Genomic DNA, 20347 nt, shown 5'->3' with positions numbered 1-20347 from the left:
TTTATTTTGGGTAAATATAGATCTATTCCATATACAATTCCTTAATTTCCTACATTCAAAGAACCTGGTTCTATCTCCATTTCTGTGGCTTCTTGCGACTGCCGGCTCGAAGAGCGCGTCAGCCGGATACGCTTCAGCTCGGTACGTCAGTTCAGTACGTTAGCTCGGAACGTCAGCTCTGTGCTGATGCATTTATTCATATGCCAGTTTAATACGCTGACAGTAGAAACACCGGTCTCGGCAGAGAGAGCTGCTCCATAATTTACATTATTAACGGGGTTCTCTAAAAAATGCATAAATATCTACCGGGTTGTGATATCTACCGTGATTACAGTACGGTTGCTACGGAAATCTTCTTCACATACTTTGGTTTTCTTGCACCGGGTTGTCTAAAACATAAAAATCTACCCGATTTTCAATAGTGATGATTTTATGGAGAATATCGGTGAAAATGCAATAAAAAAAGAACTAACAGATAAGTATCACATGGGATTTAGCAAAAGGGCCATCAGTGTTCATTCCAAAGCTCACATATCGTAAAAATCTGTATTTCTCAAATCCGCCAGCAAGTCTCCCTCGGGCAAGCCGGGGGCGCAGTCCTCGGAGAAGGCGGCGAGGGGCAGCGGGGAGCCCCCCGAGCCCGGGGGATCATCTCTCTCCAGCGAGTTGCCGTTTATGAGGAAGTCCCTGTTGCTGTAGGAGAAGCACGCGCGTTCCCCGGGCGTGCAAGGCACGGAGCGAGAGCCCTCTCCCTCGCGCGACGTCGGCGGCAGTGGACGGCGCGGGCCCGGCGTGTTGGGCACCGAGCGCGGACCTAGAAGCTCGAGGCCCATCAGCAGCTCCTCTTCGGCGCGCCTCTCGCTGGCCACGGGCATCTCCTCGAAAGAAAGCTCGCTGCATATCTTTCTAAAATGCTCCGGGTCCAACTCGCTCCGCTCGGAAATGGAGTCGCACGGCTCATTGAAAGGTCCGAAATCACAAAAGTCTCCGGGAGTCGGTGTCGGGGGCACAGAGCCGCACGGCGTATTGTTGTAGCTGGCGAAGGGAACCGCCGGCGGTACGGGGTCAGGGGGTCCGAAGTAGGGCGCGCCCTCGGCCAGCGGCACGGACTGCGAGCGGCCGCCCTCGGGGAAGAACTGGCTGACCTCGCGCGACAGCGGGTCTGCCGACAGCGGCGGGCAGCGCTCGGCGCCGTAGTACACGGAAGCCGCGCAGCTAGGCCGGTACTTGGAGGCCGCGATGGTGGGCGAGGGGGGGGCGGACATGGGGAAGGATAGGTGACCGGACGGCACGGCGAAGCTGCCGGTGTCGGGCCGCAGCTGCAGCCCAGGGTGACGCCGCCGCCGGCCTTGCTGCGGAGTGCTCCGGGGGCTCACGAAGGGACTCGCCGTGGGAGAGATGGGGACGAAACTGAAACGCTGCGGCGGACTGCCTTCGACCGCGAGGACCGGCTGTGGAGCCGCCGGAGCATTTTCCCCGTCCCCGTTGTATGGAAATTTTAAATTTTTCTGCAAGTACTCTCGCATTTTTGAAAGATTGTCACTAATTTGATCCCCGATTTCCGAATTTGGATTCAAAAAGTCTCCATCCTGAGCAGAATTCAGGGCCGTTTGCATTTCAGCCGCAACTTGCCCGATCTCTGCAAATTCTCGCGGTAAATTGTCAACGGAAGATTTCTCATCCTCTAAAGGGCGATCGGTCGCCTGAAAAGTCCCCTTCAAATTAGAATGGTTTAGAGGACTGTCCACATTTTGCGGCAAATACTTTATTAGTTCCTCCTCGTGCTCTTGGCTGTTACCTTCATTGAGATAATCATCTAGAGCGTGTTTGTCGAGGCCGCTGATGCTAATTACACGTTCCCGGGTGAAGATTTCCGAATGGCGTTCGGCGCAGATAATACCAGACCTGTTTATGGTGTCGGTCAGACTGGAGCAGGAATCGTGGCAGCACGCGGGGGGGGCGCTGGGCTGGGTGGGCCTGCGCCTCGTGTACTTGGCCTTACTGAGGGACTTCTTCCTGGGACGCCCCCGCTGGGCGGGACGCGGAGCCACTCCGCCGACAGCATCGGGTGGTGGCTGTTTCTTATTTTTTTTAACTGTCGTATCAACAGGGTATATTTCGGATTCGCCGGTAGATCGTTTAGGATCTTGCGCAAGAGGTGCGGCACCGGGACTGGGATCGAAATAGGTTCGAGATGGCGGAAAAAGTTCTACCGACCGAGCGTCGACCGCGGGGGTGTCGGGTTCAGAGCTGTATACGGGAAGGGTGGGGTACGGGAGGGGGTCAGGCTCCCTCTTCGGGGTTTCCGCGTCCCCTGCGAACCTCGAGGCGAGTCCTTTTCCTCCGAAGCTTTCAGTGGCGCGCATTTTCTTGGGCAGGTACTGCGTGCAGCCGGGAGAAGCCGGCACGGGCGGCGGGGGGCGCGAGTAGTCGCGCGGGCTATTGACTTCGTTATTGTAAGTCTCGAGGATCATCTTCTTCCCGGGCATTGGCAATCGGCGCGGAGTGGGCGGGATGGGCAGGTAGCCGGCCGAGCTGCTGAGGTTGATGGGCTGCAAGGGCCCGTACGGCGGCTGCACGGGCCCGTAGGGCGGCGGCGGCGGCGGCGGAGGGGGCGGAGCCGACGGCGCGACATAGAACGGGTAGGAGAAGGTGGCCTGCTCGCTCTTGATGCGCAAGCTCCCCTCTCCCGCCGCCTCCCCGTCGTGCTCCTCCTCCGCCTCGGGTTTGCTCTTCTTGCCGAGGCGCCCCTTCCCGGGAGACAAGTGAGGCTGAGACAGGTGAGGCTGAGCCTGGAAAGCACACGCAATAATAAGAATATACGGGCAAAGTAGTGTGATGCGACATATTATGGGTTACATTCTTAGAAATCATATTTGCATTATATGTGTAAAAATAAATCAATATAGTTATTATTGATTATATAGAGACAGCGGAGTTATTTTTAAAAAGTAGGGGTGTTATATTTTAGAACCAATTTGAGTCGACGGGTTGATAATAAAAGTCAAAGCTGTTGTTTTTTTGCATTAAACATATTTATTTTACAATAATACAACTTTAAAAACACTGAATATAAACTAACTGGTAATTTTTTTTTTTAAACTGTATACAACAAAATTAAGGAAATATTACATAAAACGCGGAATATATATGTGTGCAATGCACATGCAAAAGATGGTCACCCAAAACCACCTTCAACGTCTCAACACATTTAGTCATGTAACACGCTGAATCTGTCACTACACTCTTCAATTGTTTAAACTCAATATTGTAGTCTTTCGGGGCATTATTATAGCCCTGACACAATTTGTAGCGTTGGCGGACTCTAAAAATTTTACCCCTGCCACAAACAGTTTTACCTCTTCAGGACTTGTATTAATTCTAAATAATATGGCGACACACAACGGCCTGAAGAATCGGTAGTTTCTTCGCAAAACAAATCTTTTTTTTTGTTTTGTAAAACTTCTTTCACTTTGCAAACTCTGTCGGCAGCTACAATTCCGAGATATTTCTCCCTTAATTATGGTTGGATAATTTATATAGCGCCATTTATGTGAAAATCACCTCAAGGGCGCCTAAATGTTTTTGTGCACAGCAAATCTCCAGCACCTGAAAAAAAAACAATTGTAAACTGAGAAAGGAAAACTGTATTTTCGACAATTTTTTAAGTCTACTTTCAAATGTTTTCATTCGATCTTGAAATTATAATAGTGTTTGTAAAAGTTGTGGCTTTGGAAATTGTTTTGATCAGTGAAGTTTACGAAACAAATTCACTGCGTACTATAAAAATTACAGGTAAAATGTTGAATGTCGTATTTTTACCACTTTATAAATGTGTCAAAAACATTTAGGTTATCAAAATCGGTAAAATAGCATTAAAAATAAATGTTTTGCTGAGAATAAAGTAAATAAAAATAAATCAAATACCTTGCGTATATATTTTTAATCCAGGCTCTGACATGCGGATCATCGAGTTTTTCCAGAGGTGTGTGCAACATACCAAAGCCATTTGATAAAGGTTTCAGTCGTGTCTTTAACCAATTCCGTAACAGCGTCCTGTCTTCTGGTTACATATTTTATTTATAAGATTGCTTTGAAGTGCACGCTGAATTTTTCTCGGCATTTTTCCTATGTTTCACGCCATGAATATGTTTTTCACAAGAATCCTTTCATTCCCCAAATATCGTCATATTCAGCAGAATCGGCACATAACAACACTTTTATGGAAATGTGACAGTTATGAAAACAAATATGGCCTCAAATTCGAATCAAGCCAAGATTCGATTCCATAGAATGACTGAGAGAAACGAGCGTGAAGATAGCAACTTAAAATATTCTTCGAAATATTGTATGGCTGTTCAAAGCTCGCTAAGCTTGTTATTTTACAAAAACATCGAATTTCGCATTATTTTCAAAAAACACTAAATTTCACATTATTTTCAAAGAACACCAAATTTTGCGTTATTCGCGTAAAAATGCCGAATTTCCCGTTATTTTTTGTTTTATCACGATTGCGAAATTTTCCAGTCTCTATTGATTAATACAGCTTTTTCTAATCTGTGAAGTAACTTCTAGAGCTAGAGGGTTCACGTTCAAAGATCAATCCACAGTACAAATTTTATCATGTAAATCGAAGACATGAGAGGATATATATTGTTTTTATTTAACACTTTATATGCATACATAAATTATATACATATAAGGGCAGGCATATTGCCTTAATGCAATTTCTTCCTACCTACCCAAAACGTTCAGTTTGAGAAAATTACAAGTACATAGACATATTGAATCTTATAATTTTAAACATTTTTTTTTATATAAAAATATATAAAAAAATTAACACTATACTCTGAAGAGAGGAGAAGGGATGGGAAGGAAAGAAGAAAGATAAAGGAACAACTGAAATATTTAGATGGTGACATTTCAATCTTAACTTAAATGTAAATAAATAAATGTCTCTAACATTAGTGGGTAGATTATTCCACAAACGAGCAACTACTACTGTGAAAGAGGATAAAGGGTAGCTATGCGACAATAACCAAAAGCAGAGATATCTGGGGTTAAATTGTTAAGCATCAGTACAATAATTGATAATGTAACACTGTGGGGGGACCAGAGAGTAAGTAACGAGAACGTTTTGTTGTCTATACGCGAAGTGTCCCAGTCACTCGCACTTGTCTGCCTCCGCCAGCATTCAAATTCAACTTGTATTCTTTATTAAATTTGTGAACCCACTGTATTTTCGTGTGCTACATTAACCAAAAACAGTGAGTAATTCAAAATCTTTTATTTCTTTATTTCCTTGAGGTTAAATCTGTTAAATACTTTTAATCTATTTTTCATGAGCTACAAATAATATTTTGAGATTTGGCAAGACTGGTGCTGCTATTTGGGAACTTACACCTCTATCGTAGAATTTTAGAAGCTATATTTAATCAGAAAGTTTTTTTTATAAGTTCGCTATTTTCAATTGTTATAGTTTTTTCAACATTTGATTTCAGTGCGAAAATGGAATTAAAACGCGAACATTTCCGTGCAATTATTTTTTACAACTTTCGACGTGGATTAACTCAACAACAGTGCATTGATGAACTTAATTTGACTTTAGACGATGAAGTACCATCAAGGACCAGTATTTACGGATGGTATACGGAATTCAATTGTGGCCGCAGTTCGCTCAATGACGAATTTTGTGAAGGTCGACCAAAATCAGTTGTCATTCCGAAAAACATTGATGCTGTGCATTGATGATAATGGAAGATCGTCATTTGACTTACCGTGAAATTCAGGCATCCTCGGGCATTAGTAGGACCAGCATACATTCAATATAACATTAACATTTGGGCGTCAAAAAAATTTGTTCACGTTGGATTCCACATAATTTGACATTTGCTCAAAAAAAAGGCTCGTGTCAAATGGTTGAATGAAATGCTCAAAAAATATGATCGCGGTGCTTTAAAACATGTCTATGACATCGTGACATCGTGACATCGTGACAGGTGACGAATCTTGGATATATTCGTATGAGCCTGAAATGAAACAGCAGTCGACGGTATGGGTGTCCCCTGTTTTTTTCGAAAAAACTGGACATGTCACAATCGTACCTTTGGTGCACCATTTGATTGCCAGAAATCGTCGCAGAAATAAGAAAAGCCAACCGCCAACGAAAGATCACTCTCCACCACGACAACGCGAGCTCTCACTCATCGGCACCGGTCAACCCATGGAATTATTGACTCATCCGCCGTATAGTCCTGATTTGGCACCCAATTTTTAATTCCCGAACATCAAAAATAAATTGCAAATTCAAATTTTTCGGCACCTGAAGAGGCGGTCGATGCGTTCAAAACGCATGTTTCAGAGATGAGGTATCTCTAGTCTTGAGTGGCAAAAGTGCTTCGAAAATAGGTTCAAACGGATGCAAAAGTGCATTGATCATTTTTTAATATTTTTTTTATTAATGTATTTCAGTTTTTAAATGTACAGAGTTTCATTGTTTCAGGTCCCGGCTGGCTAGGAAATTCCTGTGTTTAGGAAGGACCTTCTTTTTTTACATGTGTTTTTTTTTATTTCATTAATGATGCTTAATAAATTCAAAGAATAATAATAGCATTTAAAAAAATCAATATAAATATAAATTAGAAAACATGCAGGTAATAATAATTAAAATTGAATCATAAATATGAATTAGAAAATAGTTAAGAAATAAGACATAATTATTATAAATTAGAAAACATACCGATAATAAGACAAATTGAAGCATAAATACAAACCATAAAATATAGCATTAGTAAATGAGAAATTATTCATAAATATAAATTGGAAATATAATACATATCGATAATAAGACAAATTGAAGCATAAATATAAATTGGAAAATATACTAATAATAGTAAAAAATTAAAGAATGAATATAAATTAGAGAATATACCAATTATAATTAAACAATTAAACATACGTGTAAATACTAGTAATATTAAGAAAAATAAAACAAATGTAAATGAATAAACATAAAAAGTAAAAATAAAATATAAATAAAAACAATAAGGAGATATTTGGCAATTAAAAGCAACACAATTTTAGTCATGAAAATAATTTACATGATGTAAAAAGATCTACCCCTTATCCACTTGCTCACCTTCTTTTTATAAACATTGTAACTGACAGACGCCTTTATGTCAGGGTCCAACATGTTAAAAACTCTAGGGCCCAATACTGCAAAATGCCTCTGAAAAAAGGCAGTTCTATTTTAAGGTACCCCAAAGTTTATGCTCATTGCATATCTTGTTTTAATATTTTGTTGTGTTCTATTTTTTATTGAAGACCAGAAATTTGTTAGAACTTCCGTAACATAAAGTTGTCTGACAGTTAGTAAATTAGTTGTTTCAAATAGAGTAGGAGAGGGGTAGGTGGATGGCAGTTTTAGCATTATTTTCAATATTGTTTTTTGGAGAATGGCCAATGGATTTAATATGACCTCTGAACAACCACCCCATACAATCACTCCATATGACGCAACCGACTGAAACAGTGCAAAATATACCGATTTAACTGCTCCGTAATCTAAAACACCTCTCAATGAGTAGAACACACGTATCAGTTTTCGGAGTTTTTTGACAGTCATAGAAATGTGAGATTTACATCTAAGATGGCTGTTGATCATAATTCCCAAATATTTTATTTCATTAACTCTTTTTAAGGGAGAGCAGGTACACGGCACTTTATCTTGTCCAGGAATTTGGTTTAAACTGCAAGTATGAAGCATAACATTGAAAGATGTGACTGGTGTGAGCTCCACTGAGGCTAAATGTTATGTAGTTTGTTTTTTCAATATTGAGGGAAAGTAAATTTATGTCTAACCACTTTCTTACCATTTTCATTCCTGCTGTGGCCTTACAAAAAACATCATTCCATGAGCATTCATCGAAAACAATTACGGTATCAACTGCAGAGAAATAATGGCTTTGCCAAGTTCCATGTTACAGAAATTATTAATTTATACAAGAAATAGTATTGGACCCAGTACACTACCTTGGGGCACACCGTTTACAACTGGCTGACTTTTGCTTCTAGTTTCTTTTCCCGTCACATTGCGGAAAATATAAAAAAAAACAGTAAAGTCATTTTCGATAATAAATTGTTGTTTTTTTCTATCCTATATACTATAATCCTAAAATATAGAAAACACTTATGTTTCTAACCACGTGTTACTAATTTAATTACCGACAGGTCTCAGACCGAGACACTTAAAATTATAAAATAGGATTTATATTCAATTCTCAATTATACCTCATAAAGGACCTCTTGTAGTTTAAAAACCAACAACTGGAGTTTATTTCAAGCACTACTAGTTTCGGAAAGCGCAGATCTTTCCATCTACAGTTACAGTAGTCATAAACTCAACTAAAATACACAGAAATGAAACATCCAGGAGGTTATAGGTATTTACTGACAGACCTTAAAACAAAGCGTTTAATTTAAATCATGTTATTCCGCAAAGTTAATGCCGATTAAATAAATATTGGACACTTACATACTGCCAGGAATCAAACCCGGGACCTCGAGCCAAACACAGCACTAAACTATAAGGTTGGATTCCGATAATAACTACTGCGTCAACATACCTGAATCTTTCTCTTCAGTTCCTTGATGACTCCACGCTGCTGGGGAGACTGACCCTCGGAGTCGCCTCGCTCTGCAACAGTCGGGTCAAGTCGGTCAGTATGCAGAACACAGTACGATATGCACATACATATGGCAATACACTGCGCAGTACACTCACCGGCCAGTGTTTCGGTGATCAGGAGTGCTGCGGCAGTTCCGCTCTCCACGCAACTCTTGTCCACCAGGTGGCACGCGAGGTCGCACAAGTTCCCGAACTGTATACCTGCGGTAGACAATACAGCAACTTTAATGTTTATTTAACCTATTCCTTTTGTCTTTCCGTGCACTTGTTTAAATTGGATTTGAGATGAAGAGGTTGCAAAAGATGCCTACTTAAAAAAACGACAAAATCCTCTTTAGGAAGTCAACAGAAAAAAAATAATCATACACAAGGTGGAAATAATACAGGAACCTTTGTTGTAGTGACTTGAAATAATCAAAATGAAAATGGTACGAAATTACACTATTACTATCAAATACGTATTGTCTTTTTTTGTTAAAATAACTGCCTAATTTAATTTAACCGAGGAATTCAATTGCTTTAATTTCATCAAGAAACATCTACAAAAAACATAAATATTACTAAAATAACACTTAAATATTGTCTTTTTGTTAAAATAAAGAAAGCACTGATCACAACACACTCATCTCCAAAGTCAAAGAGAAAATGGCGGCAGACGCCCATCTAAAATTTGACTAATATGCTGTCACATAAACCATATTTACATGCACGATTTTCAGTTCCCGAAACATAATTCGATTTTTACTTTAAAAACTATTACTTATTTTCAAATAAGTCCTATTTCAGATGATAGAGCTGAAAAAAAGCGAATCGATTGGTATATTAACCTCAATTTCGTACAGTCCTCGTCTACAAACATTCGAACATACTGGAATTATTTTTTTTTACCTATCAGCTACGTTTCTATTTTAGAGGCTTGTCAGCAGGTGGAAAAGAGAGGATTTGGAAGGAATTTATGAAAAATACCCCACAACACTCGGACTATTAATTAAGAAAAAATCTTTCGCGGATTAAATTAAAAATAGACAAATAGATTGTCCACGCCTATTAACGCATAATGACATTTTAAAATAAAACAAAGACACCTACAAACGAAGTTCTATTTTGTGCCGGGGTGAGGGGGTATTAGATTAGACAATTCTCTTCAGTGTGAGAATAGTAAATATGCGGGACTCTCGGCCTCCGCAATTTCCAGGATTCCGGTCGGACACTCACCCAAAAGTTTCTCCGCCCACTCCCGGATGAGCTGCGAGGCGGCGATGAGGAGGTCGTTCTGCACTGCCGGGATCTCCACCATCTGCAACACTCGCTAGTCACACTCGGTATCGCAACTGCATTATAACTAACTCGCAACTGCATACTGTACTCCGCAGTCCGTGTAGGGTAGAGATTTTGCTGTCCCAAAGTTTAGTAAGAAATATAAAAAAGGAAGAAAACCAGAATGTGAACACATTATGTGGCGGTTATTTACGAGTACTTATATTTATATCACCGAATCACATCGAAGCTGTAAACAAACATTAAATGATCAATAAATACATTTTTGGAAGATGCATCAAATGAAAAAACTTTTTAATACATGTCATTGTCAACACGCAGTGGTGCATAGGGAACTGCATTGGCACTCCAATCGCAGCGCATCTGAATCTATTCTATTACACGGAAGACAAGGTGACCAGTCTTACGCTTCAGGTGCTACTTCGTGACAATTAAATATTCCAATGTAGAATCACCATTTGAACCAATATTTTATACCCCCCCTGCCAGGAATCGAAACCCGAGACCTCAATCGTGTTAGGCGACTGCGCCAACAGTCAGTGACAGGTGGTAACAAAGAAGGCAAGCCAGTCCCCTTTTCTTATGTTGTAGTTGCTTTCCAAGTTTATCGCTATTCTTTCCGTACTTGGAGAAAATGAAATAATTATAGGAAAATGATCGCTCGAGTGACTCACTCAGTGGTGCCCGCGAAGAAGCTATTGCAATTTGCAGGGAGCAAAGTGACAAATCCAATGCACTGGAATTTTGATTAGGAAGGCTTAGGCCTAGTAGCCGCTCCATCACTTAAAATGCAGAGATCATAGGAGTCAATCAAGGAATATATCGAATTACCAGATCTGTCAGTATAGGAACAGAGCCCCACGACGTAGAGTGTGAATCGAAGTCACTGAGGATATAATAATGGGATTTAGATAGTAACGGCATTAGCACATTCCGAAACTGGGCATCAAGTTCACAGCGAGGTGGAAGATAAGCTGATACGAACCACTTGGAATTCAGAATGAGAAGGATCTTCTCTGATACAAAAATAGCTGGGAATCGAGAAGTTTGTACTTGGAAATAACCAGGTTTCTGATATGGCAGCTACTTTTATATTATATTCTTTTAGGATATACATTAATTCTATATTGAGGATGTTAAAATAATTTTTATTATAAGTAATGTTTTCTGGCATATTATTTCTAAATGGGTGTGGATCCATTTTCAGAAATAAAAGATTGTATGTTGGCAATTAATAGAGCAGCGTTGGAGGGTAAATAATTATGAGATGATATAACAATTCAAATAATATCGTTTTCATTATTTTGAGGAAACTGTTATTTTTTTAACAAACAGTTTTTCCTAACTTGTCGTCTTGGGAGGGAACATTACAAGGTTCGGGCACGAACGAGTTATCATCGGGGAGGGCACATCCATTGGGAACTGAAGACCACTCAGTCGCGTTGGGATATAAAAAACATGCATTGTGTTCCGATTGATTATAGCCAGGGACTGTAGGTGTTTTCAGAATTTTTAATCTAAATTTAGAATGTAGGAGAGAAGGATTTGAGCGAACAGAAGAGGAAGGAGGGGTTGAAAAAACAGATTTTGAATCAATTTCAGTGTATGAAGATTTGGTCTCACGGTGTAGCTTAGATGCTCGAACAAATGACATGTTTTGAGAAGCCATTGTATGTTTTATAGCCTTTTGGCGCGCAAATTTGGGACATTCCAAACTAATGGCCTTATGGGCACCATTACAGTTCAAACACTTTATGTCTTGTGAAGCGCAATTCTCGGGAGTGTTATTCTCCACATTTAAAGCATTGAGGAGGGGATCAACAGGTAGATTTTGTGTGACCAAACTTGCGGCAATACATATATTTCTGGGAAGAATTAGTCCCTCAAAAGTAATCACAATCGTTCGAGAGGGTTTCCATGTTGGGGTCTCTGTCAACTTGTCCTTATAATTAAAACGTCTAATTTATTTGGGTTTGAGTTACGCAAAAAAGCAATTATTTCGTCGCCCGTAACACTTGTGGATATCCCTCTCACGAGGCCCACCCTTCCACCCCACTAATGTTAAATGTCGGAATGAATGCTTTATAAGCGGCATTATATTCAGTATAAATGTTTTGCACTTGACCGATTTACAAACTACAGTGACAATTTATATTTTCCTTCTGATTTGAGAGATTTAATAATGTTTTCAAAACTTTTTTTAAACCAGAAACTTTCCAAAATCCATAGGGTGGATCGGTCTACCTTCACATTGCTGAACGAGGACTATATACATTTACACGGGTAGAGCGAGTTTGGGAGAAGGGATTAGGAGGAATATGGTTAGAAGTAGAGAGAGAGAGATGTTTTCCTGAGGAATGTAAGCAGAAGAGAAGAGGAGAGGAGACACTCCCGCCTTTGCAGGCGGGAGTGTCTCCTCAAATGATTCAGCCTTCGGAAGACGTTTGTTTCTAGCTTTCGATGAATGTAAAATAGGTGAGGTTATACCACCGGCATCCTCTTCAGCCGATCCTGTTGCTATTGCATCTGGGGGATCGAGAGGATTCTCCCCATCCTCCATATTACAGGGCAGGATTTAACAGACAAAGAAACAATAAAAAGTACTCAAAAAATAAAAAAAGAGAAACACAAAATATGGTTATTGTTGAAACTAATACAAAATAACTCTAGTAATTAATAAAACACTTATAATAACTACACTTATTACTGAAAAACTTAAAAAATAATAATCAAAACTACTTAATCTGACACAATTTAATTTAATTAAATTTAATTTCTCGGCACGGGACACCCCTGTGAGGGAAACATTATTCTGTATAAAAAATAGAATACAAACAATGTAAAAGTATAAATAAAATTGGATAAATAAACACAAACATTCGACACAATTACACTAAATAAACTGGGAGCAATTTGACAGGTGAACTGTTCTCAAGTCGAACCTACAATCAAATCCACTATAATATAGATCAACATAGCGATTTGGAAGAGATTGACACGGATCAAGAAAATATAGAGATGTGCAAAGTTCAAGATTAAGCAGAATGATAAATGTTACACAGTGTGTAAAGTAATTACTTAGATCCTTCGTCTCGGTTAAGATATCAAATCTTATCTTCTTTTCCACATCCGCTAATAAGTGGAGCATTTGGACATCACCAGTTGCCTCCAGGAGACCCTATTGCCAGCCAGCATTTTCGCCTCTTTCCACGTCAATCCAGCGCCCCTTAATTCCACCGAATAAAGTCAAAAGATCGTCATCGACGCCCTTCCAGGACGGCGTGAGCCCGCAGGTTTAAAGAAGAGGCAACTTGGGTTTAGGTTCTCAGGAGAAGGAGCTTCAGGAGGCATGCGCAGCACGTGTCCAAGCCAGGTCCACCGCCGCATCCTCAAGACGCTTGTTATAGGAGGCTTCTGCGTCCGTTCTCGGACTCCAATGTTAGTTATAAAATCGAACCACCTTATACCTAATATTCTTCTCAAGCACTTACTCTCAAAACTCAGAAGTTTGGTGTTTTGAGCTTTGATAAGGTGCCATGATTCGCACCCATAAAGAAGTACTGACATTATACAAGAGTTCGGCATTTCGTTTAGACCGAGTATAGACTAGAGTTCCAGACAATGCGCATCATGTTAAAAGTTTCTCCAGCAATTCCTAGGCGGGTTGCGAGCTCTCTGTGCTGTGCTTCCATCCTCAGTTATGGGAACTCCCAAGTATTTAAAGCTGTCAACTTTCTCAATCCTGTGTCCATTATTATTATAGAGAGGCTGATCAGAGTCTTTTTTGTATTAATATTAAGACCCAGAGGAGTTGAGTTTTTATTAACTGTAGCAAACGGCAGGGGGTGAAGGCGACTCTTCGGCCTCAAAACCGATCTCCACTTGGCTGAGGGAAGGAAAACCACGACATAAAAACCGGGTCGAGCCGACCCCGAGGGCCCTTGCAGCCCAGGCCTCTAGAGAGCGGGACCAATCATCTAGCTTTTTTAAAAGACCTCGATTATGAAAACATCACCCCCTCAGCCTCGGACACAATGATATCATATACTTAGGATTAAATCTAATCTATGAAGATTCGAATATACACAAAATTATGTTTTAAAAGAGTTTTGCAAAGAACAATATTTAGATTGTACATTATAAACAACATACGAGGGTTGTCTGAAATGTTTCCGACCTCAATATGAAGATGGCAGCACTTGTCAACGAAAATTGGGGAATGTGTTTGTGCATGCATTGATTGGTACCCATAAAAATTTTGGTTGTTTTGGACGGGCAGTTATTTTTGGACAGTTGTTTGAGTAAGTTTCTATAGGTGTTTTTGTAAAAATGAAAAAATTTGAGTTATGAGCTGTTATTAAATATTTAATTTTGAAAGGCAATAACGCCTACGCAAATTAAAGGCGAGTTGGACACTGTGTACGGGCGCTTTAAAAATTTTGGGCAGCTGAAATTTGGTGGACGACCAAAATTTGCAGCCACTGAAAATAACATCGCCGAAGTTCACCAAATAGGGGATAGAATAGAGGGATAGTCATGGAGTTTTATATATATATATATATGTTTGGATAATTTATATAGCGCCATTTTTGTGAAAATCACCTCAAGGGCGCTGAACAATAAATAAATATCCCAGCACATCTTGCAGCTACAGAGCGCATGGACGGTTGGGATTCTAGTTCCTCGTCTCCAATTATGATATATAACAATTATGATATAGGAGCTAGATTACAGCACGTCTTGCAGCTACAGAGCGCATGGATAGTAAGAAATCTAGCCCCTATTTACATTTAAAAAAAAAATAAAAAAAATTGACAATGAAGTTTAGAGATTAAGTGCTATTTTAAAAAACGAAACAAAAAACAAATTTATAAAAATAGAAGTTAGATTACAACAAGGAGTTATCTTCATCGATTACTTAAAAAAAGGAAAAACTATTACAGGAGCATACTACGCATCATTAGTTGATAAGTTGATGACAGAAATCATGGAAAAACGCCCACATTTAAAAAATATAAAAAATTGTTTCACCAAGACAGTGCACCTTCTCACACCTCAGCGGTTGCCATGGCGAAAATCCACAAATTACAGTTTGAACTGCTCGACCACCCTCCTTACTCACTAGATCTAGCCCCGAGCGACTTTTTTTTGTTCCCTAAGATAAAAGTTACACTCGGAGGACAGAATTCTCATCTAATAAGGAGGCCGTCACCTTCGTAAACGACTATTTTACGGGGAAAGACGCTAATTACGTAAAGATGGGAGCATCGCTGGGAGAAGTGTATAAATGTAAAAGGAGACTATATGGAAAAATAAAAAACAAATTTGAATGAATACGACTTGTTTCATTGCTAGGTCGGAAACATTTCAGACAACCCTTGTACAATGTGTCGGTTAATTGACTTTGCAACTGTACAACGAATATCATTCATGTCGCTCACGGGGGATCCGGGTTCGATTGGGGCTCGATCGGGCTTCTTGTCCTGTCGCTGAGAGAATAAATACTAATACAAACATAAAGTCCGAAGGTGAAGGAGTTACCTTTAAGCAATTTCCGAGGTCAGGGAGGCACGGGGGCTCTAACTTGATCTTCTTGCGCATCCCGGCGTAGCAATACCTGCGCATAATAAACGACAATATTTTATATATATATATTTATTAATATTAGTTATGAAACTAACAGAAAAATTGCATAATATACTTGAATGTTTTTTGTGTGGTAGATGCATTCAGTGGAAAATCAGACAAAAAGAGCAATGCCTTACATAGGAAAAGTGAAGATGCGTTCCATGAATTTGAAAAACTGCATAACTTTGAAGCAGCAAGTTAAAATATACCCAGAATCGCATTACAAACATTCATAAAATAATACGGCATTAAAAACCTTAATTTATATTATTAAAAAATAGCATATTTTGTTACGTGTCATATTGTTGTAGATATATTTTAAGCAAAATCAACCCGTAATGTCAACTAAAGAAATAATAATAATTTTAGCTATACACAACTATCGCCGCTGTGTGAAAATATTTGTTGCGATTTGCAATATGACTCAAAATCGCTCTCTCTGGTAGCCTTAGCATCTTTGGGCTTAAAGAAAGTAATCCAGAAGTACATAATATGTAACAATGTTTGATTATGTCCAAATGCTTGCAGACTGGCTGGATTTCCTCCCTAGGGAGTTGTTCATATTTAAATTTATTTCAACAGAGAGGGAAAAAGTTTTCGAGAAGAAATTTGGAAGTCTAGGCATTTACAGGGCTTATGACCTGTCATTGGCTGGTTTAAGTGGCCACTTTACACACTGTGTAACATTCACCATTCTGCCCATGTTTGAACATCCACATTTCCTCAACTCTTCCATCTGTTGACTTTTGTGAAGTGAAAGAGCTAAACCTTTATCACGTGGGTGAAATTCATCCGGCTGAACCAAATCACCTACTAGGCAACGCCTGGAAACAATTTTCCAATTTTTATACTTCTTCTTTTACCAGGTAGTAATTCAACAATGTTTGATTATGTCCAAATATATGTGCCACTTAAACCAGCCAATGACAGGTCATAAGCCCTGTAAATGCCTAGACTTCCAAATTTCTTCTCGAAAACTTTTTCCCTCTCTGTTGAAATAAATTTAAACATAATATGTACTTCATTGGATTGAAAAGAGAGGGAAGTGAATTCTTCACTGACTGGGATTAAATTGATCGGACATAATCATTTCGCCGAAAGGATTACAAAACTTTTTAAAAGCCTTGAAATTCTTTTTGGAAGCCACCAGATCTGTATATCCGACAGGACCTATAACAGGGCCACGAATAGTAGCGAGAAGCTCCATTTGGTAATCATAGAGAAGGGGAAAGGGACAAGACCACAGGATGTGTTCAGAAGATTGGTTAGGATATCCGCAGCAGAAGGGGAGTCAAGAATATTAAAAACAAATAATTTTTGATTAAATTTACCATGACCTGATAAAAACTGCGTAGTCCAGTGATCGCGGATAACCCAAGAAGATTCTAAGTGCTGACGGATTGAAGGAAAAAAAAGAAAGGTAACCCTCCCTGAAGGGGAAGATTCCCATCGCGGTTGCCAAGCATTAAGAAGAGCATTTAAAGTATTTTTTTTAATATTCGATTGAGACATTCCTTCAGTTGGGAGTAGACGGACGCCACCAATAACAGAGGAATGCCTTCTTTTTAGGTGGAAATTTGCAGATCGTCGCTGAACCTCCAGACCTAAAGGAAACAAGCACGTTAGAACCGGGAGTGCATCCGTCGAGCATGTCCTATATGCTCTAGAAAGAGCCAGAAGAGGTTGCCTTTGTCCACTTAAAATAATTCGCCTGAAATATTGCAGCTCACATCGGTGTGCCCAACAGCCAGCTGCATAGCATACGATGCCTAGGAAAATGGATTTATAATAAACCGTTGAAGTTTCAAAAGACAATCCAATTTGTGGAAAGCCATCTTTCCCAAATTCACGGATTTCCTAGCATGGGAAGTGTAATACAAATTTCTTTCAAGGATTACATCAAGGTTCGAAACCGAATTTGACGCTCTAATAGAAGTGCCCAGAAATTTGATAGAAGGAGGACACACAAAATTACCTTTTAAAAGTGAGAATTGAGTTTTTTGAGGAGCAAAACTTAATTTATTTCAAATACCCCAATCCGATACTTTATTTAATGCATTAGCTGCGTCACCCTCCAGAGATCTGCGGCTATTGCCCTCAATCAAAATACATCCATCATTGGCAAATCCCTAAATCATACATGATGAAGGAAGGGGAAGTTCGAGAAAATCATCAAACAATACATTCCACAAAAGTGGTCCTAAAACAGAGCCTTGAGGACAGCCACATGAAATCTCACGGGATAAAAGTGTACTACCACCGGGATACACAACGTTTCATTTTGAAAAGTAGCTTATTATAATTTTAAATAAGTTTGCAGGTATTTGTCGAAGTCGTAGCTTGGAAAGAATCATTCTAAGAATACAATTAGTGATCAAAGTTTGCTCGGGTTTTCTCGTTTGAAATACAATTGTTGAGCCCACTTTTTAAAGGTAAAGGAATTCGTGTCATACTGAAATACTGCCACACATGCCGATGTCGCCACACAATAAACTGGATTTTTAACATAAAACGTGCGAACAGCGCGTTGTTAATTACATCATTTTTATTTCATTGCCGCTTAACTTCAAAATTGCACAAAAAGAGGTTTGGGGGTACTATCTAACTTATGCCTTGTACTATGCGACAATATTAGCCAACGTACCGAGAGTTTCCGCGCGTCCCGAGGCGCCGGGGCTTCACGCACGGGTACACCTGCTTCATCACCTTCCCGAAGTCGGCCGTGGACAGCGGCTTCATGCCGGTACTGGCGCAGTACTCCCTGAAACAGGCGCACCATTACACCGTCACACCCGCCGCTACACTCCACACCCGCCCCGCACCCGACATACTCACAGGTACTCCTCGTACACGTCCTGCTTGGGCAGCGAGATCTCCGGGTCCACCTCCAGGTGCGTCTGGATCCACATCACAGTTTGCTGAATCTCACTCCTGCAATGCATTTTCATTTTCAATTTATCAAATACAAACGTATATTTTATAATGCGCATTACGAAATATACTATCGACGACTGCAAAGATGTCTGAGAATAAATGGCGGGGCAGTATCTCGTACATTTTGGACTCGATGTATTTAGTTTGCAACAACCACGGTTGTTTGCGTGGTTACAGAAAAAAAATACCAAAACCATCTATTCAATTCAAAAAAGTCGATAATTTAGCCACTAATAGCAATAAAATATACACAGAGAGTAGCTTCTGGTCTGGTAAAAGTAATAAAAAAGCGATTATCGTATAAAACGGAAAAAGTAAAGAATGCTGTCTTTGTTTTGACACGCCTCGCACGGTAAAATAAAAATAACCAGTATTTACGTTCAAAAGAAGCTATCCTCTCCGAACATTCTTTCGATGACTAGAAAGATGTCGATATCCAAAGAGACTTGGATGTGTAAAAACATGGCCGGCTACGGGTACTCAGTTTACCAAATTAATCTCACTGAATCTATACTCAACATGAACATCTTACAAGTGGATATCGAATAATATGATTTGTTTATAAAAATGAGATAATCGAATGATTTCCAAAACATTCGGAGGTTTAAACATGATACGGAGCGAAGTCTCACCTGGAACCCAGAGGGTTGAGGGGCTGCTTGAGGGGGTCCGGGGGCGAAGCTCCGGCGGGCAGCTTCAAGAACAGCAGCAGGCGCTCCATGGGGCCCAGCGCCGCCACCTGGCCCAGCAGCGCGGACACCTGCTGGCGCGCCTCGCCCCTGCGACACAACACGAGCACGAGTTAGAGGACGCCGCTGCCGACCGCCGCCTGCCGTCCGCCGAGGACCGACACTCACCCGAGAGAGCTCTCCACGATGTGCTGCAGGCGCTCCGCCCTGGCGCCGTCCATGGGGGGCGGCGGGAGCTGACCGGAGCCTTCGTACTGCGCCGCGCGAGACTCGCGAGGAGACCTGTCACCGGCAGATGTCCACGGCTGGAATGGCGTGGACCCGTCCATATTCCTAACGCGAGCCTGTCGCGACACATCTATTACGATTTAATTATATTTATTTCTGTAGATTCTAACCCGACTGAAAGTAATTCTCCATTTTCTTGACGTTCGATCAGCTGTGAGCGGCACAGAATTGGTACGTATCCAGATAACATCGTATTACGTCAAATTAATAATATTATTTATTTGACCAGTACCTACTTTTATGCCAGTGAAACATATTGGTGCAAAAAAAAAGAACTTATTTTTATATTTTTTCAATAAAATAATATCAAAAGTAATTTTACACTTGTAGTACACGTGTTTTACATTTTATATGATTCTATTATTTTCGCTTATGCGAATTTTAAATTCAGTTAAAGCGTTTAACGGTCGAGTAAGTATTGACTTTACCCTCACCCCCCTTTTCTCTAAAATTCATAAAGACTTGGAGGTAATATTTTATTCTATATTTTATTTTAATATACGACGCGTTCTCAAAACGTGGTTTCAATAAGGAAGTTCATTTTTTTAAATATTTGTATTAACAAATCGACCATTAAACTTGTCAATTATTTTTTTTTATATTATATAATTAGCACAATGATTTTTTTAAGTTTTGTATTTATGAAACAACTCAGCGTGTGACGTCAAAGGTTCTTCTCTGTCAGTTATTCTGATTGGTTCGTTGACGGTAAGCAAGCCGGATATTCTTCACAGCTTTTATATCATTGGTTGGTTCGTATGAACCAGTGACGTCATTCAATTTTTTTTTTCATATATTTTCAGCATTTTTGTGTCCAATTTCTCGTAGGATTGAAGTTCCTCAT

The 20347-nt window shown here is 40.0% G+C and overlaps 1 protein-coding gene across 1 annotated transcript; it reads right to left on the bottom strand.

Moving 5' to 3' along the window:
• On the bottom strand, positions 1-19680 carry LOC148275434 (uncharacterized). Its single transcript, XM_088235719.1, has 9 exons — positions 19384-19680; positions 19159-19305; positions 18428-18523; positions 18237-18353; positions 15506-15581; positions 9902-9983; positions 8783-8887; positions 8625-8695; positions 1-2792 (listed from the first exon to the last, which is right to left on the bottom strand). Exons 1-9 carry the CDS (start codon positions 19542-19544, stop codon positions 528-530), a joined length of 3120 nt encoding a protein of 1039 aa, XP_088091845.1. The 5' UTR covers positions 19545-19680; the 3' UTR covers positions 1-527.
• Positions 19681-20347: the final 667 nt, after the last annotated feature.

The sequence above is a fragment of the Micrasema longulum genome, unplaced genomic scaffold (genome assembly GCF_059751315.1).
Source record: "Micrasema longulum isolate JH-2025_06_02 unplaced genomic scaffold, ASM5975131v1 h1tg001429l, whole genome shotgun sequence".
Taxonomy (NCBI): Eukaryota; Metazoa; Arthropoda; class Insecta; order Trichoptera; family Brachycentridae; genus Micrasema; species Micrasema longulum.
This window is presented reverse-complemented; position numbering and strand designations above follow the sequence as displayed.